The sequence below is a fragment of the Rhinatrema bivittatum genome, chromosome 8, assembly GCF_901001135.1.
Source record: "Rhinatrema bivittatum chromosome 8, aRhiBiv1.1, whole genome shotgun sequence".
Taxonomy (NCBI): domain Eukaryota; kingdom Metazoa; phylum Chordata; class Amphibia; order Gymnophiona; family Rhinatrematidae; genus Rhinatrema; species Rhinatrema bivittatum.
The window spans coordinates 83,902,869-83,929,656 of NC_042622.1; the positions used below are offsets into that span (position 1 = coordinate 83,902,869).

The 26,788-nt window shown below is 47.3% G+C and overlaps 1 protein-coding gene and 1 long non-coding RNA gene across 3 annotated transcripts in view; one reads left to right on the forward strand and one right to left on the reverse strand.

The window, feature by feature from the left end:
- GPR107 (G protein-coupled receptor 107) overlaps positions 1–5,348 on the forward strand; it is a 271,212-nt gene extending 265,864 nt beyond the window's left edge. For both annotated transcript variants that reach the window (XM_029614537.1, XM_029614536.1), the window contains exon 18: positions 1,620–5,348. In XM_029614537.1, coding sequence (XP_029470397.1) covers positions 1,620–1,716 — 97 coding nt within the window. In that variant the 3' untranslated portion in view covers positions 1,717–5,348. The remainder of the gene's footprint in view (positions 1–1,619) is intronic.
- On the reverse strand, positions 3,146–26,678 carry LOC115098161. Its single transcript, XR_003858436.1, has 3 exons — positions 26,262–26,678; positions 6,145–6,253; positions 3,146–3,277 (listed from the first exon to the last, which is right to left on the reverse strand). It is a non-coding gene; the product is annotated as an uncharacterized LOC115098161 (long non-coding RNA).
- Between the last annotated feature and the right edge of the window lie 110 nt (positions 26,679–26,788).

The following is a 26,788-nucleotide window of genomic DNA, read 5'->3' on the forward strand; positions in this document are numbered from 1 at the left end:
GATTCAGGTCTTGTCAGGTCCTTGGTGTGAGAGTATTTCAATGCTGTAGTGGCATTTCATGCTCTGGTGGATAGTAAGCTAATCTCTACTCATCCATTAATATCTAAATTCATGAAAGAACTTTGGCATGTTAAACCTCCAGTGCAGAAACCGCCTCCTTTTGAACCCTTGGAGTCAGCTTCGCTTAAGGTCTTGACATGGAAGGTACTGTTCCTCATAGTGGTTACATCAGTTAGAAGAGCTGGCAAATCCAAGCTCTCGTTCAATATCCAGTGTACTTGCAATTCTTCCACAACAGGTTTGTCCTCCATACCAAGCTGAAGTTTCTGCCAAAGATCACCTCAGTTTTTTATATCCATCCATTGTTACCTTCTTTTTTTTTTTCCAAGGCCTCATGACCATGAGCAGGAGAAAACCCTTCATACCATGGACTGCAAAAAAGCATTATCTTATTACAGGAAAAGGACTCAGCAACAACGTAAATCTTCTCAGTTGTTTGTATTCTATGACACTACCATGCTGGGTGCACCAGTTCCAAGCATACATTGTCCAGCTGTATAGCAGAATACATTCAACACTGCTATGCATGGCAGGTGTGCAGATAAAAGATTTTGTCAAAGCTCAAGTGAGAGCTATGGCTTCTTCAGTTGTTCATCTACAAGAAGTGCCTCTCAGACATCTGTAAAGCTGCAACTTGGTTGTTAGTTCACATATGTCCCGTTACTGTCTCGACAATCTCTCAAGGACTGACAGTAAATTCAAGCAGGTAGTCTTGTATAACCTATTCTTGCAGTAGTCTGCTACTCTCCATGATGGCGTCTGGATTGCTTATTTAGTAAATTCTCTGCATCAACCGTCAGCTTGTGACTCCCCACTTGTAATGGCTGAGTCAGCAAATTTGCTTACTATAAATGGTGTTTGCCATAGATAGGATAGATTAGCCATGGAATATCCACCCATTTCCCTGAAGAGTCAACTACATAGCTAGATTTAGCTCTGATATAGACTGAGATGACTCACAAGGCAATGCCTGCATGGGAGCTCCCACATATGCTCAATAGAGCTTCTACTTACTAGCTTAGAGAAACGAGTCTGTCTGGTGCTATCAGATGACATCACCCAAATGTAATGGCTAGTTCATCCTGCTAGCTATGGAAAACATTTACAGTACCCTCAGCCTAATAGAGCAGAATTCTCTAGAGCTGACTCCTTATTGCCAGCTGACACTAGTCTGTATTGTAACTCTAGTTAGCATAAATTGTTGCTCTTTCCTATATTTCTTGGCCACCAATGCAATACACCCCAGCAGCTCTGGGCATTAGCACTACTTTCTAGACACACCTAGCTGTATACCATTTTGTAGTAAAAGATTAAATGATCCAAGCTGCTCTGAAAGAAGCCTTAAAACCTATCCTAGAACTAAAATTTTTGGGTTCCCATTTGTCTGAAAGGTACTATAAAAGTATATACCTTTTAGAGTGCCCCACTTTTTTACCAGCACTCAGCCTATAACAAGAGAATAAAGATGTTATCCCTGACCCCTTAGTCTTTTTAAGAAGCTTATTGGGCATTGTCACTGAGGCTGTCTTCCCAGATTAATTCCTTCTTTCTGCTTACAGGGTGACAAAGTCAGGTGTGACAGAGGGTATGAAGAAGGTCAAGAAGGTGGTGAATGGTTCAGTGGAGCCACAGGTGCCATGGGAGAGTACAGCCTGATGGACCGGACGACATGGGGCATTGCACTGGCACAGAAACTGCTCATTTATTACTATCACTGTCTGTAAGGGGAAGAGACACAAACAAAACTGCAAGAAGTTTGCAAATACTTATTCTTTTCACCACGTTTCAGGAAACATGATTTGCAAAGTTGCTGCTCACTATGGACTTTGCTGCTTTCCTGATGTGTGGGTTCTGTGCTGTGAGGGTAGGATCATCTCATCTTCTGTAACCTCACCTGCAAGGTACCCTTGGTGCAGACCTACTTCTCTGTCTTTTCATTCTGCTAAAGCTTTTTATTTTGTAATTTATTGGAAAGACTGAACGGATTGGGCATATGTGCTCCTTGGCTGCAGGAGATGCAGTGTCATTGTGACCCACAAACCATGCATGGTATAGCGGGAACCTTACACAGTTCAGAAAGGGCAGGCAAGACTTTCTCCTCCACCTTATTTTGTTTTTGAAGCTTATTTCTGTTCAAAGCCTGTGCATTTAGATTGTGTACTCCCTGCTCCTCTATTCTAACCATGTCAGACCTGTCTCCACTGTGGAATCTTTGCAAGGCTCAATAAAGAGGAATATGCAGAGGTCGGGAAAGAGGACGGTGGGCAAAGAGGACCAGGCAGAGCCCTGGGGCCAGAAGAAATTCAGGAATTATTGCAGGAGGATTATGGCACATATACTGACTCTGGAAAGTTAGTCTGCATCATGGACAGAGCGTGGTCAGAGGAGCATGCTTGCTGTGGACAATCGGGGTAATAACCTCTGACACACAATGCTGAGAATGTTTACTTCCTGTAGTGTGAATGCAGTACATGTAAAGAACTTTCTTAGACATTATTTAAGGTTGGTTATACCTTACAGCAAACTATCCTATTTTGCACGTATCATGAAGAGTTTATTTACATTATTTAGTTGAGTAGTAAGCAATTACAGTACAACAGCATTGATAAGACTATGTTATAAATCTGTAATAGTTAACCAAAGTAACTAGTAAATTAGACCCCAGAAGTGAAACTAATGTATTAATTCCCCCTGTCAGGTGAAACTGGAAGCAAGGACATAGTGGCTTCCCCTGGCCAACATCTGCATTTATTTCACTCATCGCTGACCATTCTAAAGCATTCCTGCTCTCCTTCTGAAGATCCTTTATCCACTTCATCTGTACAAAGTAAATTGTCAGTTTAGCACTACCAGCTACAGATGGCGTTCCTTATCTGAGTCTGTTACAGGTTTTGGATGACTGGAAGACAAGTGCCTTTGTTGCAGTTTGCATTGGTATAAGTGAATCCCCAATGTAGAGGTATAGTGGAGCATTAGAATAGTACCTGCCCTGATGGGCAGAGTTTGTTAATAAAACATATTCCACTTCAAAGCATGTTGGTCGTGGTACAGCCACAGTGCAAGAGATGGGCTCTAATTTCCTGTCTGATGGGATCTTTTGGGAAAGATGCACCTTATTCTGAGGAAAGGAAAGAATTTAGCTGGTCCCAGAGCAGTGCTGAAAGATCATTGCTGCAGTCCATGGGGCCAGAGAGGGTTCCAGGTACTGGGTTGTGATCTGTAACAATAGGAAAAAGACTAGGTTATTAACTGCTTCTGTTTAGTCTTTGCTAGTAAACTTGTTTAATGCTGCTGTAAATGATGTTGAGAAATCAAGAGAACTCATTATATCCACTGTGTTCCTCCATTCAGAAGAATCTGCCTGACAGCATGCAAGTTTGTCCTTTTGGAGATCCTATTCTGCATCCTAGCACTACTTTAACTGTAGTGTTTTAGCATGGCACATGTCCTTTTTCCTCTTCAATGAGTAGTTGGGATGATAAGTTGCTTCCCCTAGTGCTGTTCTCTCTCCTGACACGGCCTTTACTCTGAACACAGCACAGTCAGATTTCCATGTGGGCACATTGTAGGACTATATTACAAAGATATGGTTTATTTCAACAGTAGATGTGAATGAAAATGTATGCGAGAGAAATGCACATGCAAAGTATTGGTACTTTGTAGGGTGTGTATACCCTGTGCATACATCCTCTCTTACACACACACAGAATGCTGTCTGCATACTTACAGGCATATATAAAGTATGTGCATATAATGTATGCATTGGTGCACAGTGCATTTATATTATGTACCCATAGTTTATATATACTATTGTATGTGCTGTATGTGCATATACATTACAAAATGTGTGTACATACATACACCACCCACATTTTTGTTGGTGTGGTTTTCTAGGATATATTATTGTCTGTCCCTGTGTCAAACCCTTGTCTGTTGTGAGGAACATGGTAGGAAAAGTGTGATTCTGGTATAGGCCACAGAGGAGAGAGGAGGGGATTTCCTCATGTGCTGGGCACAGTGCACCCCGCCTCAGTCATTGATGCACAAGCCTTAGTGCCATTTACCTGAATGCCCTACCCTGAATACTATGATATGCAGATTAGCCAATCTGTATAAATAATACATATTATTTCTGAAATTGCTGTAAAAAAAAAAAAAAAGCTACACATTTTTATTTATAATTTTTCCAAATGTTTTCCCCTTTATAAATGGAATACTGATGTGATATATGTCATGATTTATAGGGGAAATTTTACTGGAAAACATGGACTGGGTCTATGAAATCCTTCAGTCTGATTGGTTCAAGGGTATTGATCACAGTAACCAGTTTGGGCTTAGGCACTAGCCATTCTCAAACTGTATTTCTACTGATTCCCCTTTCTCAAAATATCTGTTGGTTGAGGGTGGTGACTGATTCTTTACTGAATAAGAGTGTGCCCATTTAATGCTTTCCCTCCTAGAGGATGATAGGTACTGGGAGCTAACCCTCATTCAATTTCTCAGTCTAGTGCTGTCCCTGAAAGGCAGAAGGTGAAGGGCACAGTTAACTTGTAGCAGTAGCTTGTATAGGACCTGAGCTAGCCTTCTGCGCGCACAGGTTATGATCAGGTAACCTGGAGGTCTGGGGGGCTCTCGGGAAGTCCTTTGCAACACTTGCTTTAGTCAGAAGGGTTAGGATATTCCTAAGAGACCAGTGAAGGCTATCATGCTCATTGAAATTTAAAATATAAAGCTGAAAAGTTTGCGTTTGTATCCAGGATAAATGCATAATCTGAAGTTTCCTGCTTTCTTGTGGTGCTCTGCTATACTGCATATGTTCCCTGGGCTAGTGGCAGAAAAAATTCCAAAACCTGGAGTGCAAGGGAAATCTAGCAGCTTTAAGGCTTAGTAAGGTCTGTGCCTTTTAAGAGTGGTACTACTTGTTCTGTCTTCCTTCACAGTCTGAGGAGTGTTTACAGATGCCATGGAACCTGTCTGATCTTCACACAGGGAAAGAATAGTGCTTAACACAGCAGCTGCAGTTCAATTGTTTAACAGCTGGAGAGCAAAGGCAGTGACTGGGAAGTGAGGAGAAGGCAACTGTCAGTGTGGGACCAGTAAGTCACCCTACCAGTCTTCAGGCCAAGCTGTACCTTCTAAAGCTGAACTCTTAATCTATTGACAGTCCAGAAATCTTTTCCTTCCTGTACTTGCAAATGTGTAAATAGTTATAATTTTCACCTGAAGTTGGGACATAGGTGGATGTCCCTAATATTTTTTGTAAGTTTAATAAAAATCCTTGGACAGTGTTTGTGAGAAGATGCCTTCACTGATTTTCCTGCTGTGATGCTAGTCTATAAAATAAAGGCTTATAAAGATTCTGTAAGTGAGCTTTGAGCCAGCATCCCAGCACTATGTGCCTGGACTGTGCTACTTGTTGGTAACTGGTGAAGCTGATCTGCTTGTAAGATTCCAGCTGGTGGTGGTTACCATGTTTGCTGTGATTGCAATTTTGTTTCCTGCTGTAAAAACTTTAATAGGAAATATGAATTTTTATAATGTGGTCTTGTATAATCATGTGTTATGGAGGTGTAAGAAGACATGGATGTACAGGGCCATTTCTTGTTTTCATAAATTTTAAAACTGGAGGGGAAAAACTCTTAATAATTGGGCTGTTAATCTCCTCTTATTACTTCTAGTCATTGTTGGGAGGGGAGGAGCATAGTATGTATAGGTTAGTTGCAGCCATGTCAAAGCTCTGGCCCTATGTTAACTGCAAATGAATAAAATACTGTAGGAATACCTACAGTACCTGAATGTAACTCACCTTGAGCTACCAATGAAAAGGCATGAGCTAAATAAAATAGTTTCAGGTATCAAAATAGGATTTCTGTGCCCCTCATGTATGGAGAGCTGCTGTCTGACCCACCATTATGGAACCAAAGCCCTGGACTGTGTGGGGGGAGAGCTTCTTTAGTGAGTGTTCAATCCAGTGTATCTACATACAGTAGGGTGGCAAAGGAGAAATGTACTTCCCTGTTAATTTCCTTTCCATTAGTCCTGCTACCCCAGTCTAGCCATGACAAGTTGGTTATTTCCCCCTACCTGCAGATGGTGGCAGACTGTTTTCCTGTATGACATAACAGCCACTATTTAGGAGGGGGTGCTAGCAGCAAGAACCCAGTATTCTTCTGACACAGCTTCGGCTCTGACCCTATCAAATGAAAAACAAGAAAGTGTCAACCAGAAAAAAAAAAAACTATGACGTTTCCCTGTAACCTGCAACAGGAGGAAAAGAGAAAAGTGAGGAAACCAACACTACTGTTAAAACTAGGCCAAAAATACTCAACCAGATAGTGAAAATGAACCATTAGAAATAATACAGTCTCATTTCCTGGGTGAGTCCTAGATTGGTGTAGCAGTGAAATGAAATTCCAGGGAGGACAACTCAAGAACTAACATTGGGGAAATATTTCTTCACAGAAAGGGTGGTGAATGCCCTTCCGGAGAAGGTGGTGAAGACTAAAACTGTGAAAGAATTCAAAGAGGTATGGGGATAAACACTGTGGATCCCCATACCCAGGTTAGAGTTCACCCCGAAGGGTAGAGAGCTTCCAGCAGCAGCTGGGAGCGGCAGAGCAGCTTAGACCGGTACGAGACAAATCAAGTCCTTGTCGACTCGATTTGTTAGCAAATGAAGGTAAGGCTAAATACCCGGATGGAAATGAAGAAAAAAGAGGGCTTGGGGGTAACTTGCTGTTGCAGCAATTACTACCTTTAACCAATAAACCTTGATAAGGTTGATGCAACTCCATCATTGCTCTCTGCTTCAACAGCAGGGAGGAAAGAGGAATTGGATTCAGAAAGGAACCAATGAGGGCCTCGACTTTTACGGTCTAGGAAACTGATAAGCATGGGGGTAACCTTCATAGCACGACAGATACTACCATAAGCTTGCTGGGCAGCCTGGATGGATCATTTGGACCTTTTCTGTGTTTCTATGTAGGACATTTCTCCTTCTATCTCATCCTACTACAGTCCAGCCATGCCAAGTGGAAAGTACCAAAGCTTCATCTACCCAGGCAGAAGAAAGTGAGGGCTGCAGTAAGAATCCCCACACCATAAGACAAATCCTATGCCAACATCCGTTTTCCGTCTATTACCATCGAGTTTGGCCCTCGCGGCCTACTGGCCATCGACCGTTCCGCGGCTCAATTTTTTCATGGCCATGGCATCGGGGTTCCGCCGGTGCCCGGACTGTAATCACACCATGTCCATCACAGACCCCCATAAAGTCTGTGTAATGTGTCTCGAATGTGAGCACGATGTCCTAACTTGCACCAAATGTGCCCTAATGACACCAAACGTTTGCAAGGCTAGAATGGAGAAAATGGAACTTCTCTTCCGTGCTCAAACCCCGACGCCGTCTATTGCATCGACGTCGTCAGAACTGGTACCATCAACTTCGCGCCAGTATCGACCTCCGGCTGGTGACCGTCCGGCATCGATGACTTTCTCGGCCTTTAACACCCTCTACTCCCCCTCAGGATCGTGGGGATCGTAGAGATAAACATCGCCACCGGCATCGAAAGTCTCGGACCATCGAGGGAGCGAAATCATCAACCTCGCCATCGTCCGAGCCGCCGTCGAAGAAACCCCGTCCAGAAAAGGCACCGACCTTTTTGGCGACCGGGTCACCGAGGCCACCCTCACCCGACAGGGCATCGGGAGCCGCAACTCCGCCTTTAAAGGTGGTCCCTCCGGCTATGCTTCTGCCTCCTTCTGTTCCGGAGCCGGGGCTGCTTGTTCCGAGAAGAACTGGACCAGATGGTTCAGGAGGCCATCAACAAGGCGATGTATCGACTCCAAGTTCCTCAGATACCGGTACCGATTGCGGAACCGACCACGGACCCGATTCCAGCAGCGTTGGCACCGCTGCTGTCGAGGATGGAAGCACTCATGACCGCTTTTCCACCGATGGACCCTGGGTCACTGATGGCTCCGATGCCCTCCCCGCTTACTTTGTCATCGGGAGGATAAACACCGTTCCGCATCCCTCCATCGGGAGTTCTGCCAATGCCTCAGCCATTGATGCCGATACGGCCGTCGATGCCACCGATCCATCCATCTGTGCCGATACGTCCGGCGCCACCGAGCCATCCATCGATGCCCTTGATGCCTGCACCGGTGCCTTCGATGCCTTCATCGGTGCCTCTAGTTATTCCTTCAAGTCCTTCAGAGCCTAGACCCGGACCTTCAGGGATCCCACCGCCCCATCCTCCTCTAGTCCCTAGAGGAGCAGGTGCTGATCCCTATGATACCTGGACTGATGATTCTTCACCAGACACCGATTATTTGCCTTCACCATCTTCACCAACTGAAAGCAGAAAGCGTTCTCCTCCAGAAGACCTTTCCTTTATAAATTTTGTGAAGGAGATGTCTGAATTGGTTCCCTTCCAATTACAGATGGAGCAGGATGATAGGCATCAAATGATGGAGTTGCTGCAATTCCTGGATGCTCCCAAGGAAATAACCTCCATCCCTATCCACCAGGTTCTTCTCGATCTCCTCAAAAAGAACTGGGAACATCCTGGCTCTGTTGCTCCAGGCAACAGGAAAGCTGACACCACCTATCTCATACAATCAGCTCCAGGCTTTCACAAACCTCAATTGGATCACCAATCTGTGGTTGTAGAATCTGCCCAGAAAAGAGCAAGGAGATCAAAACCTCACACTTCCTTTCCCCCAGGCAAGGAACAGAAATTTCTAGATGCCATTGGTCACAGTATCTTCCAGGGATCAATGCCCATCTCCAGAATTGCCTCTTATCAGCTCTATATGACCCAATATAATAGGGCCTTATTTAAGCAGATACAAGACTTGAAAGACTCCCTGCCTCAGCAATTTCAAGATCAATTCCAAACCCTAGTAAACAAGGGTTTTGAGGCAGGCAAGCATGAGATCAGATCATCTTACTATATCTTTGACACTGCTACCAGGGTATCTGCAGCTCTCTCGGCAAGAAGATGGGCCTGACTCAAGTCTTCCAATCTTCGCCCTGAAGTACAAGACAGATTATCCGACCTGCCTTGTGTAGGAGATAATCTGTTTGGCGAGCAGATTCAACGAACGGTAGCGGAACTCAAGGACCATCATGAGACCCTAAGACAGCTCTCTCTGATGCCTTCTGAGTACTCTTCAAAACAGCCCTTCCGAAAGGACTCCTAAGAAGTCATTCTTCTGCCCGAAGAAATCCTACCCGCCACCAGCTAGAAACCCATTCTACGAGACCGTTTCAAAAAACCCAGTCTCGTCAGACACGAAAACAAAAACCGCAAGCACCTCCTCAACCAGGTCCTGCTTCCGGTTTTTGACTGCTGCATAGAGAGCAGCAGCCAGCTTCCATTGCCCCATATACCAGTGGGAGGTCGATTGTGCCATTTCAACACCAGGTGGCACTCGATCACTTCAGACCAGTGGGTCCTGGTGATAATTGCTCAGGGTTATCATCTGAACTTTCTCTCCATTCCACCGGACTCCCCACCTCTACCGACGTGGAGAACATCCGATCATTCCATCCTTCTGGAACAGGAGGTCTCCCTCCTCCTCCAGTCCAAAGCAATAGAACCAGTACCATACTCTCAGCACAGCCTAGGGTTCTATTCCTGGTACTTTCTAATCCCCAGAAAATCGGGGGGTGTTCAATCCTGGACCTATGTGCCCTCAACAAGTATCTCCAGCAAGAAAAGTTCAAAATGGTAACCTTGGGCTCTCTTCTTCCTCTTCTACAAAGAGGAGACTGGCTCTGCTCTCTACACCTCCAGGATGCATACACTCATATTGCAATAATTCCATCCCATTGCAAATACCTGAGGTTTCTAGTAGGCCCCAAGCACTATCAGTACCGAATTTCCATTTGGCCTCGTGTCTGCACCATGAGTCTTCACAAAATGCCGCGTCGTGGTTGCAGCCTTCCTCAGGACTCAAATTGTTCACGTCTACCCCTATCTAGACGATCAGTTAATCAGGGCTCCCACTCAGCAAGCTGCTCTATCGTCTCTACGTCTTACTTTACACTCTAATTTCGCTCAGATTTCTCGTCAACTACGACAAATCCTACTTAGTCCCATATCAAACCTTATCGTTCATTGGGGCAGACTTGGACACCTTGCAGGCAAATGCTTTTCAGCCTCGACAGCGAGCTCTCAATCTCGTGTCTCTTGCACACCAGCTGCGGTCTCAGCACTCCACGACCGCACACCGCTTTCTCATCCTTCTGGGACACATGGCGTCCTCAGTTCTGGTCACCCCAATGGCTCGCTTGGCCATGAGTCATGCAGTGGACTCTAAGGTCACAAAGGACTCAGTCCATTCAGACCCTGTTGACCATTGTCCACGTAACAGACGCACTCCGTCAGTCTCTTGCCTGGTGAAGAAATCAGGTCAACCTCCTCCAAGGCTTGCCCTTCCAGGCTCCAGACCTTCAAATAACTCTCACCACCAATGCTTCCAACCTCGGCTGGGGAGCCCATGTGGCCGATCTGCAGAAACAAGGCTCTTGGTCTCCAGAGGAAGCCAAACACCAAATACATTTCCTGGAGCTTTGAACAATCAGATATGCTCTCAGGGTATTTCAGGATTGCCTCTCCAATCGAGTCATCCTGATCCAGACAGACAACCAGGTGGCCATGTGGTACATCAACAAACAGGGAGGGATGGGCTCCTACCTTCTATATCAGGAAGCTGCACAGATCTGAGCGGAGGCCCTCTCCCACTCGATGTACCTCAGGGCCATCTACTTGCTGGGAGTGGACAATGTGTTGGCAGACAAGCTGAGTCACACCTTTGAACCGCACAAGTGGTCTCTCAACCCCTCAGTAGCGAACTTGATCTTCCAACAATGGGGTCATCCTCAAATAGACCTGTTTGCGTCACCTCAGAATCGCAAACTAGACAACTTCTGCTCTCTCACTCGCAGCCAACACTATCAGCCAAGAGATGCGTTCTTCCTTTCATGGGCAACTGGTCTCCTATATGCATTCCCTCCACTTCCACTTCTCTCGAAGACTCTCGTGAAGTTACGTCAGGACAAGTGAACCATGATCCTGATAGCACCTCACTGGCCGCGCCAAGAGTGGTTTCCAATACTTTAGGATCTCTCCATTCACAGGCACATTCCCTTGGGAAAGGACCCGCTTCTAATCACTCAAAACGGCGGGTGCCTAAGCCACCCCAATCTTCAGGCCTTGTCCCTCATGGCATGGATGTTGAAAGATTAATCCTTCAGCCTCTTAACCTTTCTGAACCAGTTTCCCGTGTCCTGATTGCTTCACAGAAGCCTTCCACGAGAAAATCTTATTCTTATAAATGGACCAGGTTTACGTCATGGTGCTCTTCTCAGTCCCTTGACCCCTTCACCTGTCCAATCATGAAGTTTCTGGACTATCTCTGGCACTTGTCAGAGTCAGGTCTAAAAACTTCCTCCATCAGGATGCATGTCAGTGCGGTAGCCGCCTTCCATAAAGGTGTTGGGGATGTTCCCATATCAATACAACCCCTTGTTACATGTTTTTTGAAGGGCTTGCTTCACCTCAAGCCTCCTCTGTGTCCTCCGGCCCCTTTTTGGAACCTCAACCTAGTTTTGGGTCAGCTCATGAAACCACCATTTGAGCCTCTTCAGTCCTGTGTGACCTTCGATATCTCACATGGAAAGTGATTTTCCTTTTGGCAATCACTTCCGCTCACAGAGTTAGTGAATTACAGGCTCTATTTTTATTTATTTATTTATTTTTGTTTTATATACCGGCAACCGTTTGCACATCGTGCCGGTTTACAGATAACTTACAACCAAGGATATATAGGCAAAGCCTTTACATGGAACATTGTGTAACATAAACGAAGTAACATAGTAAATAATTAAAAGGTAATATACAGTAAATAAGGAGGGGGAGGGGTGGGGGTATACGAGACAAAGGAAAAAAGGGGGGGGAATGGTGAGTGGATACATAAGGAGAAGTTATGTACAGGGGTACAAGGAACAATTGATGTGTACACAGGTTATATACAGGGGTAAAAAGGAACAATTAGTGTGTACGCAGGTTATATACAAAATTGTGTAAGCGCAGGATGACAATGGTAGAGGTGGGAAAATGTATATGGTTGTGCTGAGTGGCAATTTCTTAGGTTTGTAGTTCCTTAGGGGAGGTGGGTGTAGGGTGTAGGTCTTGGGGTGGGGTGTTGGCGAGGGATGCTCTAGTTACCTATCCGCCTTACACTAAACTTCTGAAGGACCGGGCAGTACTCCGCACTCACCCTAAATTCTTGCCCAAGGTAGTTTTGGAGTTTCATCTCAATCAATCCATTATACTACCTACCTTTTTTCTCAGGCCCCATTCCAATCCAGGAGAAGCAGGCTCTGCATACCCTTGACTGCAAACGGGCTCTAGCGTTCTACCTAGACCGTACAGCTGCCCACAGGAAAAGCACTCATTTCCTAGCGTGTAGCAGATGGACTCAAAACAAATGGGTATAGTGTGCTCGTGCTAGCAGTTGGAGACGGATCTGACGTCAGCACGGGTACATATACCCCTGCAGGAAGTGCAGCAATTCAGTAATTTCCGTCTCCAAAGCAGTTTGGAGCTACCTCACGCTCGCTGAGCGTGTTTCCAAATTCTAACGACAAAATTCCTAGAAGAAACCCATTGAAGCAAGCCCCGCACTCCTTTGGTGATACCTGGAGGTTCCTCACCCAGTTGAGTTTCCCGAGCTGACTTCCGTGGTCCCTCGGAAGCGAGAGCCTCGGTCCGGTGGCCTGTTCGCGGCAGGGACCTAGCCCCTGAGTGAGAAGGGCTCGGGCGCGGCTTGGCCCCCGAGCGAGACTAGTTCGGGCGCGGCCTAGAGGCAGCCTCGGTCCCGGCATGGACTTGTCCCCTGAGCGAGACGAGTTCGGGAGCGGCCTAGAGGTAGCGGGCGCACTTCCTTATGCGCGGCGGTGAAGGTACTCACCCTCTCCCCCCGCAGCCGGAGACCACCCAGGTCACAGCCGGGAAGCGCCGAAGACAAGGTAAGGCGTATATCTTTACTTGGTCTCCGAAGAAGTGTGGACTAACTGGGCCTGCCTACGAGGCAGCACGCCAAGGAGGTCACCATTTTGCCTGCCTACTGACCTTCGCCGATAATTGCTAAGCTTAGCGCACGCTGTTAAGCGCTCTTGTTAGGCGCACTTTATTGGGCGACACCGAATTTCAGGCGAATGGAGCATAAGAGAGCCCATGCGGCCGCAGATCCGGCACCTCCAGAATCTGGCATGAAAGCTCTAAGCCTCTGCTCAGCATGCAACCTCAGAGCCACACAGAGCGAGGAAGCAGACTCACTATGTGCCCAATGTGAGGAGGCCATGGGAGTCCCAGGACAGGACCGGCCCCAGCCCAGCAGTTCCTCAGGGAGCACACCGGACTTAGCAGGGAACCCGAGAGACCTGGTGCCCCTACGGCCAGATCCGGCTTCGCTTTCCTGGGTGGAATTATTCAAAGGGATTCACGCCTTTGTCCAGATGCAGTCTGCTCCTCGAATGGGTCTTTTCGTCCCGGTTGATCCGGTCCCTGGACCCTCGAGACCTAGGCGCAGCCACTCACCACCCGACAGCCCCGCTTATGGGGATTCGGATTGCTTCCAGGAAAGTGAGGAGCCCCCCGAGGAGGGTGAACTTCCCTCGGAGATAGAGCCATATCGGACCATGAGGCGCTTCTTTCGGAAAGAGGATCTTTCAGGCCTGGTCTCGCAATGCCTATCGGAACTGGCCATTCCAGGCCAGGATACCCCAGGGGACCCTAAAATGAACCCCCTGTTAGAGGGCCTGCGCCATCGGGCTCACCATTTTCCCCTCCTACAGGCAACACAGCAGCTAATCGATCTGGAATGGAAGGCACCGGAGGCCTCATTTAAAGGGGGTCGGACCTTGGCAGGCATGTACCCTCTGGATCCAGCGTCCAAGGAGCTGTTGGCGTGTCCCAAGGTAGACGCCATAGTTAACGCAATAGTGAAGCACACCACCATTCCGGTTGAGGGGGGAGCGGCCCTCAAGGATTCGCATGACCGACGCATGGACACCATTCTGAAACAAGCTTTTGAGGTAGCAGCCATGTCCCTACGAATCGCGACCTGCTGCACCGTGGTGACACGCTCCTGTTTATCACAGGCGAGAAACAACACCCAGGGAGCAGACATGGAACCAGCTCTTGCATTTCTCACTGACGCAGCCTCTGACCTCGTCCGTACGGCAGCCAAGGGAGTGTCCTCCTCAGTGGCAGCCAGGAGACAGCTTTGGCTACGTAATTGGGCGGCCAACTCGTCCTCCAAGACACGACTCACAAGAATGCCCTTTAAGGGTTCCTTACTGTTCGGCAGCGATCTCGAGAACTGGGCTACTAAATGGGGTGCCTCCCCATTACCCCGTCTACCAGAAGACAGGGCGAGGAGGAGCCAGCGTTCTTTTTCTAGACCCTCTAGAGGTAGAAATTCGCAGCGCTTCAACCCTTACAGGACTCGCTATCGAGCACCTCGTTCCCAGGCCAGGAACTAGTCCTTTCGGACTAAGCACAACAAGAAGAGAACCGGCTCGGGTTCTGGCCCCGGCCGCACCCCACATGACAATCAGCCGACCCATCCGGGGGTAGCAGCCATAGGGGGCAGGCTAACCCTCTTCTACCGCAGGTGGGTCGAGATTACTTCGGACCAGTGGGTCCTCGCCATCATCCGAGAAGGATATTACTTGGATTTCTTTCGGCTTCCGCCGAACAAGTTTGTGGAATCTCCTTGTTCACCGCTCAAGGCAGCGGCACTAGAAGTGACCTTACAGAGGCTTCTGGCCCTAAAAGCCATAATCCCAGTACCTGCAGGAGAGATAAATTCTGGGCATTATTCCATTTATTTCATAGTACCCAAGAAGGAGGGCACTTTCAGGCCCGTCCTGGACCTCAAGTCAGTCAACCGACACCTACGGGTCCCCAGCTTTCGTATGGAAACTCTACGGTCGGTCAAGAATTCAGTACAGCCAGGGGAGTTTCTCACCTCCCTAGATCTGTCGGAAGCCTACCTGCATATCCCAATCCATCGGGATAACCAGCGCTATTTACGCTTCAAAGTCCTGAATCAGCACTTCCATTTCCGAGCTTTACCCTTCGGGTTAGCCACCGCGCCGCGAATCTTTACCAAGGTAATAGTAGTAGTGGCGGCGGCACTCAGGAAGGAAGGAATTCGCATCCATCCCTACCTGGACGATTGGCTGATCAGGGCAAAATCACCGGAGGAGAGCCACCAGGCAACCAACAGAGTTATAGCTCTTCTGGAAAGCCTTGGATGGGTAGTCAACATAAACAAGAGCTCCCTACAGCCGTCCCAGTCGCTGGAATACCTAGGGGTCCAATTCGACACCCGAGAGGACAAGGTCAGTCTGAACTCCAAGAGAAAGTCAAAACTCCAGAGTCATCTACAGGCCCTGCTGAGCGCCAGCCGGCCCACAGCTCGGGCTTACCTACAGGTCCTCTGCCTCATGGCGTCCACTCTGGAGGTGGTGCCATGGGCGCGGGCTCATATGAGACCGTTGCAACGCGCCCTTCTATCTCGATGGAGCCCACGATCACAGAACTACCACCGTACGCCTACCTCTACCGGCCAGAGTGCGGTATCAGCTACGGTGGTGGTTTGCAGCCCGGCCACATGAGCCGGGGGTCAAGAATGTCCTCCCCAACCTGGATTCTGCTCACCACAGATGCCAGCCTGAACGGATGGGGAGCACACTGCGAGGAACTCACCACCCAAGGGCGGTGGACCAGAGAAGAGTCGAGGTGGAACATCAACCGACTAGAGGCACGGGCAGTCAGACTAGTGTGCCTGCGATTTGCCCACAGACTTCGCGACAGAGCGGTCAGAGTGATGTCAGACAATGCCACCAGGGTGGCATACATCAATCGTCAGGGCGGAACCAGAAGCCAACAAGTGTCCCTGGAAATAACTCCCCTGATGATTTGGGCAGAAGCAAATCTCCAGGACATCTCCGCCGTCCACATTGCCGGGAAGGACAACACGATGGCAGACTTCCTCAGCAGAGAAAGCCTAAACCCGGGGGAGTGGCAGCTGTCACCCACAGCCTTTCAGATAATTGTGGATCAATGGGGGACGCCAGCCATGGACCTCTTAGCGGACAGGTCAAACGCTCAAGTACCCAGATATTTCAGCCGCAGGTGGGATCCTCGGGCTCAGGGGATCGATGCCCTGGTACAGCCGTGACCTCAGGGGATCCTGCTATACGCCTTTCCTCCATGGCCCCTGCTGGGTGCCATTGTACACAAGATTCAGCGACACAGAGGCCTAGTTCTTCTAGTGGCCCCGGATTGGCTAAGAAGACCCTGGTATGCCGACATGAGAAGAGTACTGGCAGGGAACCCTCTACCTCTGCCTCCCTACCGGGACCTGCTGCTGCAAGGTCCCATCCTCCTCGAGGATCTGGCTCAATTCTCTCTTACGGTCTGGCCATTGAGAGGGCTAGACTGAAGAAAAGGGGATACTCAGAGCCGGTTATAGATACGCTCCTCCGAGCACGCAAGTTCTCTACATCCCTAACATATATCAGGATCTGGAGAGTTTTTGAAGCCTGGTGCGACTCTCAAGGCACCAACTCGCATGCCGCTAAGATTCCTATCATTTTGGACTTCCTACAAGATGGACTTCAGAAGGGTCTGTCCCTCAGCTCCCTCAAGGTTCAGGTAGCAGCGCTGTCTTGCTACGGTCCTAGGAGTGACGGCAACACCATTGCCAAACACCCAGACGTCTCACGTTTCCTGAAAGGAGTCAAACACATTTGCCCACCACTGCAGTGGCCAGTGCCCTTGTGGAACCTCAACCTAGTATTGGAATTTTTGGCGGGATCAGCCTTCAGGCCCCTTCGAGGCCTGTCCCTCCGATTGTTAACCTTGAAGATGGTGTTCTTGCTGGCTGTGTGTTCAGCACGCCGCATCTCAGAGCTACAAGCACTATCCTGTCGTGATCCATTTCTCAGAATCACTCCAGAGGCTATCCATCTTCGCACAGTTCCATCCTTTTTACCCAAAGTGGTCTCCCACTTTCACCTCAACCAAACCGTATCCTTGCCTACCACGGAAGGTTTGAAGAAGTCGGAGGAAGGTCGAATGCTGCGCCATCTCGACATCGGCAGACTGCTGTCCAGATACCTGGACATGTCAGAAGCAGTACGAAAGACGGACCACCTGTTCGTCCTGCACAGTGGGAAGAAGCAAGGGGAAGCGGCCTCACGGCTAACCATCGCCCAATGGATTAAAGAAGTTATCAAGGCAGCCTACATAGAGGTGGGAAAACCACCGCCTCTACAGGTCAAGGCTCATTCTACCAGAATAAACAATCGGCCTCTTGGGCAGAAGCTAAGCTGCTGTCACCTGCAGAGATATGTAAAGCGGCGACGTGGTCCTCCCTCCATACCTTCTCCAGATTCTACCGTCTGGACGTCCAGGCCCAGGAGGACACAGCATTTGCGAGGGCAATCCTACAAGGTCCTCGGGCAGCCTCCCGCCCAGTCCAGGAGTAGCTTTTGTACATCCCATTTGTTTTGAGTCCATCTGCTACACGCTAGGAAATGTAGAGATTACTTACCTGATAACCTCGTTTTCCTTAGTGTATGCAGATGGACTCAGCATCCCGCCCGGCTGCCGGCATACATGGGGATTCACCGACTCACGGTAAGCCATGTTTTCTTATAATAGGCCATCCACCCTGCCAGGTGTCGACGCCTTCCGGTTGAGAACACTGATGATCTCCAGCTACTATCAATCGGTCAGGGTAATCCTGTTCATTTAATTGATCGGTCAGCTACAGCTTTTGCAAGGAAGATTACTGAATTGCTGCACTTCCTGCAGGGGTATATGTACCCGTGCTGACATCAGATCCGTCTCCAACTGCTAGCACGAGCACCCTATACCCATTTGTTTTGAGTCCATCTGCATACACTAAGGAAAATGAGATTATCAGGTAAGTAATCTCTACAATTGTTTGTCTCTTTCCATCCTATCAAATTGGGGCAGCCTGTGGGTAAAAAGACTCTCTCCTCCTGGTTGGCGGACTGCATATCCTTTTGCTATTAGCAAGCAGGCATTCCACTTCAAGACTGTGTTAAAGCACACGCTGTGAGGGCCATAGCGACTTCAGTAGCACACCTATGCTCGGTGCCGCTTCCTGACATTTGCAGGGCTGCCACCTGGAGTTCTCTCCATACTTTTAAAGCCCATTATTGCTTAGACAAAGCCGGAAGACAAGATTCCATCTTTGGCCAGTCTGTCTTGCGCAACCTATTTATAACATGACGTACCAACACCCTTCTGCCTGCCCGGTGGGGTTCAGGATGTCCTCGGCCAAATTTCATCCCAGGCCTAGTGCCTTGCACGCCTGAGTACATTTGGTGCATGTTTGGACATCCTCAGCTCGGTACTCACCCATATGTGAGGACTACCATCCTGCTTGTCTTGTGAGAAAGCAAATGTTGCTTACTTGTAACAGGTGTTCTCACAAGACAGCAGGATGTTAGTCCTCACGAAACCTGCCTGCCGCCCCGCAGTGTTGGGTTCGTAACATTTTCTTATTTTACTTTTGGCACTACCTGTAGCTTTTTAACCAGACTGAAGGGGGACCCCTGCTGGCTGCAGTGTTAGTGCCATGCTGGGCATGCCCAGTAGGGGCCAGTCAAAGTTCTGGACACTTTGACAGAAGTGTTCCGTACATGGCTCCATCCTGTGATGTCACCCATATGTGAGGACTAACATCCTGTCCTGAAAGAACACCTGTTACAGGTAAGCAACATTTGCTTTATCCAGTGAGCCAGAGTAGCCTTGGAGGCTGCCTCCTCTGTACGCAGACCTCCAAAAAGGAGAAAAATTTGACCTAATTATGGAAAGCATTCGTTACCGCCAAGTACCGCAGGAGAAGCCTGTATACATCTCCGCACCTGCCAGAATGATGCTCAGGTCCACACTCCTGCCAGACGAACATCAGAAGATAGATTGATTGATATGAAACATCGAATTCACCTTCAGCAGAAAAGACGACACTGGTCAAAAAACCACTGCATCTGACAAAATCACTAGAAAAAGGCCCTGACAAAATGAGGCTTGCAACTCCGAGCCCCGCATGTGGAACAATTGCAACTGGGAAGGCCATTAACTGTCGTAACCTTTTCACTCCTCTTAAGTATGCAACATCCAGGGCAGTTGCTGTAGAAACACATGCGCTGGGCTCTCAGTAGCAAGAGATAGCTGCTACCTGCACCTTTAAAGAGTTTAGGCCAACCCCTTATCCAAACCCCCCCCCCCCCCCCCCCCCCCCACCACCACCACCTGATGGAAGACTAAGATACAAGGAACTGCAATTTGCCAATGGAACTCTGCCCTGGACTTGTAGAAATGCTCAAACAGCACTAGATGAATGTATGCCAAAGAGGTGGACCATGTGTGAAATAGCAGCAGTGTAGAGACCACTGCTAAATAGTACCTTTTATTGCATAGTCATCTCCTCTCAAGAGCCAAGCCCTAAAAGAAAATGGAACTGGATCCTCCATGACCATGGGCCCCTGAGACAGAAGACCCCTGCGCCATCAGGAGGTGAATGAGGCAATCCACCTGGAACCAGATAAAATCAGTTATCAAAGCCTGCATGGCCAGTCTGGAACCACTAGTACAACTCTGTTGCACTTCAACTCTATTTGCAGCAGCAGACTGCTTCTAAATGCCCCCGGGGCAAAAATGCACAGAAATTCCCCCTCTGGCCAGGGCTGCACGAGGGCATCTGCCCATCGACCCTCACTCTTTTTTACCAGCTAAAGAAATGGTTGACCTTCATGTTCCACTGGGTAGGCAGCACTCCACCTGAGACCAACCCCACCTGTGATAAATCGTGTGAAAGGCAGCTGAGCTCAGATCTTATTCTTTGGGTTCTAGCATGACTGCAGTTGAGTAAGTCAGCCTGGACATTCTCCAGGCCTGTAATATGTGCCCCTGAAAAGAACCGGAGATCCTTCTCCACCCATGGGGAAAAGGAGCAATGTCTCTGCCAAGACCCTGCAACTTCCCGGTTCCCTCTCCCAATTCAGAGGCCACCACAGTGAAAGGACCCAAATGGCCCATCCTTGCCATAACGGAAAGAAAACAGAGAAGAGCCAGATGAGTCACCCTGGCCTCTAACAAGTTGATGGACCATGAGGTCACCTCAGGGACCCAAGACCCCTAGGCTACCTGCTCCTGACAATGAGCCCCCCCAATCCAAGAGGCTCGCATATGTCGTGAACAAAATCTATACGGAGTGGCTAGGCTGACTCCCTTCAACAGATGGGGTGGGAATAAACACCAGAGCAGAGACTGGTGAACCGCCCGGCTGAGGCAGATGAACTGCATAGTCCTGTGACGGGGGAGACCACCATCTGGATAGGGAGCATGGGATCCATGGCCCTTGGAACCAGTCCAGAGTCGCCAACATCAGGCATCTACAGATAATTCCATGTGGAAGGAATTGAAAGATCCAGGAAACCCTGGATCCTGGCTGAGTATCTTGCGCACTCTCTCATCCTTGAGGAACACCTGGTCCATCTGAGGATCAAAGCATACCCCAGCTACTCTAGGGATTGCGAGGGCTGTAGGTAAAGTTTTGGCCAAAATGATGTCCCAGCCCAAACTTTCCAAAACTCCCAATCTTTGAGATATAGGTGGCCCGTAATTCTCTTGCACCAGAGAGCAATGACCATCACCGTGGGAAAACCTCAAGGTGTCTTCACAAGTCCAGAGAGTAATTCTCTGAACTGAACTATGCTCAGAGCACAACACAGTGAAGATACTTTGTATCCCTGTCCAGAATGGGAATATGGAGATAGGCTTCCAATAGGTCCAGTGAGCACAAGAACTCCCCCTGCTGAACTATAGCTAGAATTGACCTCATAGTTTCCATACGGAACCATGGAACCTGCAGACAGTTGTGCATGGCCTTGAGAACCAAAATGGGATGGCATGAGCCATCCTTTTAGGGTACCATAAAATAAATGGAATAGCAACCATGACCCCCACTCTGGGGGCACTGGTACCGTTACCCGCAAGAGCTGCAGTTTCAGCAGGGTCTTGCGATCTGCCCTCTGCTTGGCCAGAGCAGATTGAGAGGAGAGCATGAAGAACTTTTCAAATGGGGCAATACAGATCCAAAGCTTATCTGGCACGAATGATGGCCAACACCCATTAATCAGGCATTATGCTGGTCTACTCAATGAAGAACTCCAGTAGATGGCTATTTACAGGTGAAAGAGTGCGAACCCGTGGAACTTCATAAGGAGGCTCTACCAGCTCCGAAAGAGGAACTAGCAACCCCTGTTTGACTTCTGGCCCTGCAAAAGGACTAATTTTGGTGGAGGTGGCTCCAAAATATTGCTCTCCTGGCCGATACCAGCATGAGGAACAGAAGTGTCTGTGATCTCTACCAGTTTTATAGACTGTGCAGCCTTTAACTGCTGCCAAGCCTAGGCTTTGAGATCCCCGACGTTTGTACCCAACCAGTCCAGATCCTCCCCATACAGCAGTTAGCCCTTAAAGGGCAATTCACCAGCAGAGGTTTAGACCAAGAGTCAGCCGCCCACTTGTGTAGCCACAAGAGACCCCGACCAGGCAGAACTCTGTAACAGATCATACAGGGAGTTTTCCAAAAAGGCTGCGAGAAACTCCCTCCTGGCCATCTCCACGCTCTCTGGGGCCTGTGGAATCCAGCAAAGAACAGCCAGAACCACCAGAGCCGAGCAGACACATACACAACGCTGTCACTGAGGAGACTAGCAAGCTCCACTAGGGGGGGCTCTATCTTTCTGTCCTTTGTCTTTCAAAGATGCAGCCCCTTCCACAGGGATAGTGGTGTGCCTGGTCACAGCCATTACTAGGGCATCCACCACCCGCACTTGAAAAAACTTTTTTGCAGTACAGCCTGTGGCAAGAAATACAGCCCTTAGAGGAAGATGACTCCTCTCGAGCCAATAATCTCTTGCTATATTCGTGTAGCCCCACCCCTTTCTGTCCTTAGCCTTTGCTGACTCCACCCCCTCTGGGGAGCAGCTACTGTTTTACATGCTGTGCTCGGTGCTCCCGAACCGTGCCGGTTCCCCAGCATCCCAATCAGCTGCTGTCAGACTGGGCTGCCCACAGAGCATTGTGTAGCGTCCCCTAGCTGCAACTGGTGGAAATGGCGACTCTTCTGCTACGGTGGTTCGAGTTTCCTAGTGGCAGTGGGGTAGGTCAGTGGTACTGGAATCAAGTTGCAACTAAAGTGGTGCCACAGGTTGCCCTCTTCCCGACTGGGTAATTTAGAAGAAATGGGAAATCCCACCTAGCCAGTGGAGCTCCCAGAGGTTGGGAGGGGAAGCAGGGAGTAAGAAAGATATGTAGGAAAGAATTGTTTAAAATTAACAAAAGTTTTATTGTGTTAACAATTATGAAATGCAAATAAATAAAATTTAATGAGCTGGCGATGTTAAAACCAGGTTCATCAGCTATTGTGTACCAACAGTAAATGTAATTCACTTTCAATCTTTTGCAATTGAGATAACAGAACAGTTTTCAGAACAGTCTTTACCAACTAAGTCACTATGGAAATTTAGCATTTTCTTCTAAGTATCTCTCAAAAGAAGCAAGATGCAGTCAAACAGTTATTCAGGTAAGTCACAATACTGTCCACTCTTTTTTTTTTTTTTTTTTTTTTTAATTTATATTTTATTAATTTTCAAATAATATAACAAAGAGAACTTTGTAAGGTAATACAGAAATCCATTACCAAGAAGAAATAAAATTAATATAACATTACATCCACATATAGTCTAAATATATGGATTAAGGAAATAGTTAACTGCTTTACATTGGAAATACAGGAGGGAGGATACCAAAGGAAATTACAAGGAGAATTTCGGAAATCTATACCACATTTACTGCTGATAGGAGCCCATCACTATATATGTCCCTTAATATACATGGTTATGCCCCACCCCCTTTAGAAACTGTCTCAGCTGTTCGGGCATGAAAAAAATATAGGTATTCCCCACATATTTTATTACACATTTACATGGAAATCTTAGAAGAAAAGTAGCACCTTTGGCCAAAACCTCAGGTCGCATATTAATAAACATTTTCCTCCGTTGTTGGGTGGCCCTAGAAAGGTCTGAATAGACCCTAACTGTGGCCCCCATAAAAGGAGTGTTAATGTTTTGGAAATAAGCTTTCATCATCCTAGCTCTATCTGGTTCAGTGAAAAAGGACACAAAAAGAACTGCCCTCTCAATCACTTCCAAGCCTGAGTTTTCCAGATACTCCGTAAGGTTTTCTAAGTCAACCCTGTTTTCACCCATAGGTAATTGTGTAACCACACCTTTAACAGGTAATAATATAACTTTTTTTTAAAGAAGGATGCAATTCTACAGGGATCTTTAGAACCTCAGACATGTATCTTTTGAAAGTCACTAGCACTGGTTCACCCATCACTTTAGGAAAATTCACCTCTCTGATATTCAAATGTCTCAAATAATTCTCAATCGACTCAATTCTTCTCTGTGATGATATTCGATCTTTCATTAAAGAAATGTTCAAATCTTGAACCTGTTTAACTTTAACAGATATTTCTTGGATAGTCGTATTATATTGGGAAAATATTTCTCTCTGATCCTTCTCCACCACATCCAGTCTCTTCACCATTACCCCCATCTGCTGAGATTGGTCTCTAAGGGTACGGGCACTGACCATCATTAGGTCCTAGAGGGAGTCTAATGTTATCTCCGCTGGTTTTTTAAACTCCCAGGGCACTGGGATATCAGTTCCTACCTCCTCCCATCTAGACCTCTGGTCTGATGTTCCTGGTGGGGTAACTCCCACGCCAGGGTTCCCCCCTTCTGGGATCTCCCACTCCTGCTGTGTTGGGGGTTGGTCCGATACTCCCATCCCTGCTCCTTCAGCGCTGGGGGTTCCTCCGTCCTGAACTTCGTCGACCAAACTTGGGTCAGCAAGTGCAATACCTCCAGCGTCGACGAAGGGAGAGCTACATAACGGGGATCCGGGGGGCTCAGTGTAATCTCGCCTGGCGATAGTCTCACTCCTCTCGAGACTTCTGCAGCGGCGCATGGCTCCCCCGATTGAACTCCTAAGGTAGCGAAGTCCGTTATTACACGCTGTCCTGGAGGGCAAGGTAACCTTGCCCTTCCTCTTGTGAGGCATTTCATCAAATAAAAGAAGAAAATTAGGGGAAAAAACCTTTCTTGTTGGAAAACAATGCAAGCAGCGGGACTCAGCGTCCTGCAGCAGTGGCCATCTTGACTCCTCACTCTTTCTCTTTATATTGTATTTTACATAACCCCAATGCATTCTCTGAACTTGATGCTTTGTACTGCTCTCTAACTTGCGGTGTCTTTGAACATTTTCTCTTAGGTAAGTATAATTTTCTTCCTGTAATTCTGTTATTTCTTTTGCTTTTGAGTGAATGTTAGTAGTGTCAAGCCAGACCTAGGCTGTTGTGAGAGTGCAAACTTAGCTGTATGATGCTCCAAATAGGTGTTTGTGGCACTGATTGAGATCAAAGCACTCCTGCCTTTGTTACTCTGGTCCTCTTCTCTTTGGTTGCTTTCCAGGAACTGCAGGAACAACCTATTAGCCTGACTTTAAAAAAAAATCAAAAAGAGAAACTATCTGCCTCTCACCATATATCTTCTGGCAATCTAACAATGTGCCCTATTATGTGTGCACAGGAACCTACCATGTACTGATATTCTAATAAAATAAAAGAATAAGCAATTGTCTTTAACTACTAGCCCTTTCTCTTCCTGTGCGAACAGAAAATATTTTAAATTATTTTTCCAGTCACTCTTTCAAAAATCTCCTTTAGAAATCCGGCTTTTTGCCTGGATTGGTAAACAAAAAAAAAAAGTTTAATTGTCCCACTTAGGGGCGGATTTTAAAAGGGTTACACGCGTAACCCTTAAAAAAAAAAACCCTGCACGCGCCGAGCCTATTTTGCATAGGCTCGGCAGTGCGTGCAAGCCCCGGGACTTAAGTGCGTCCCGGGGCTTTGCTAGGGGGGCATGTCGGGGGGCGGTGCGACATTCGGGGTGTTCCGGAGGCGTGGCCGAGGCCTCTGGTCCAGCCCCGGGTCGGGTGATGGCGCGCCAGCGGGCCACCGGCGTGCGCATGTTACGCCTGCCTCGAGCATGCGTAACTTTTACGATAAAGGTGGGGGTTTAGATAGGGCTGGGTTAGGTAGGGGAAGGTGGGGGGAGGCTGAAGGAACGGGCAGCGCGCACAGGGCTCGGCGCACGCAAAGTGCACAAATGTGCACCCCCTTGCGCGCGCCGACTCTGGATTTTAAAAAATACGCGCGGCTACGCGCGTATCTATCGAAATCCGGCATACCTTTGTTTGCGCCTGGTGCGTAAATAAAAGTACGCGCTCGTGCTTTTTTAAAAATGTACCCCTTAATGTCTTTTCATTGTTCACTAAACAGTAACACTGGCTCAAAACATTGATTTTTCTGCAGTGGAATTACATCTCAGTATATACAAGACAAAATGGGGTTCAGTTGCTTCTCACTGGTTCAGTCCAGTTTTTTCCACTTTGTCCCTTCTGGCAGAAAAGTTTCACATTGGGAGATAACTGGTTTCAGAGCTATGCAATACTCATTCACTTCTGCTTGGAATCTAGACTTTACAGTTTTCCCAGTCACATTTTATTTTTTTTAATTAATGCTTTATTGATTTTTACATAGTATTTTTACAAAGTATTACAAACATACTTCGAATAAGGAAAAGAAAAAGCATACAATGGATATTTCACATCAGGATAATTTTCATAATCCAGAAAAATTTAAATCAATTTACATGCTTTTATACAAGGAATTATACAATAGTAAGTTGAGGCTGAAACTACTGGGAGTAATCATTAAGAAAATACAAATAATCTCCAAGAAAGAAATTGGTTTAACGTTTTAATGCCAGTCAATCTATCATGATTGTCTTATATTTATGTGGGTTCTAAGCCAGATGGACTGACAGTAGTTCTAGCATCCAAAAAAGATTTTAAATTGTAAATCACTCCTGAATAGAACAGGTAAATTCTGTGTTCCTGTTCATTTAATTATTTTTAACTTTGTCTGAACTTCTTCCTTACCTTGGCAGTGGATTTTCTTATTTTCACAGTCTCCTCCACTCTTTGACAATGATAGATTTCCGTTCTCTGTAACCACTATTTCTGTGTCAAACAAACAGGGCTTTCTCCTTTTCCCCTGATTCCAAGGCAGAGCTCCAACAGTAAGCTCCTGCCTCTGCACAAGCCCAGTCTCTTTCTGCAAGTGTTTTGTTTTTTTTCCCCACCAGCATTACTGCCCTGGATGAGGTCTCAAAACAAAATAGTTCTTCACATTGTACTAATATATCTTTAAACAGCTCTTACTGGACTCCTTTATAATCTCTTCAAGATGGCAAGTCTGACAATTAATATCATCCAATTAGAACTTTTATTAAAAACAGTAATAAACTTTTACAAAACAGTCAACTCACAGCTCCTTGATCCTTGTACAGTCTTTTCCCAAAAAAAAACCAAACTAAGCGCAAGGCTTTTCTGCATGAGCAACTGACGTCTGTGTCCATGCAAATTAGCCTGCACAGGGGAACTACTTACATGCGGAACCTTGTGGT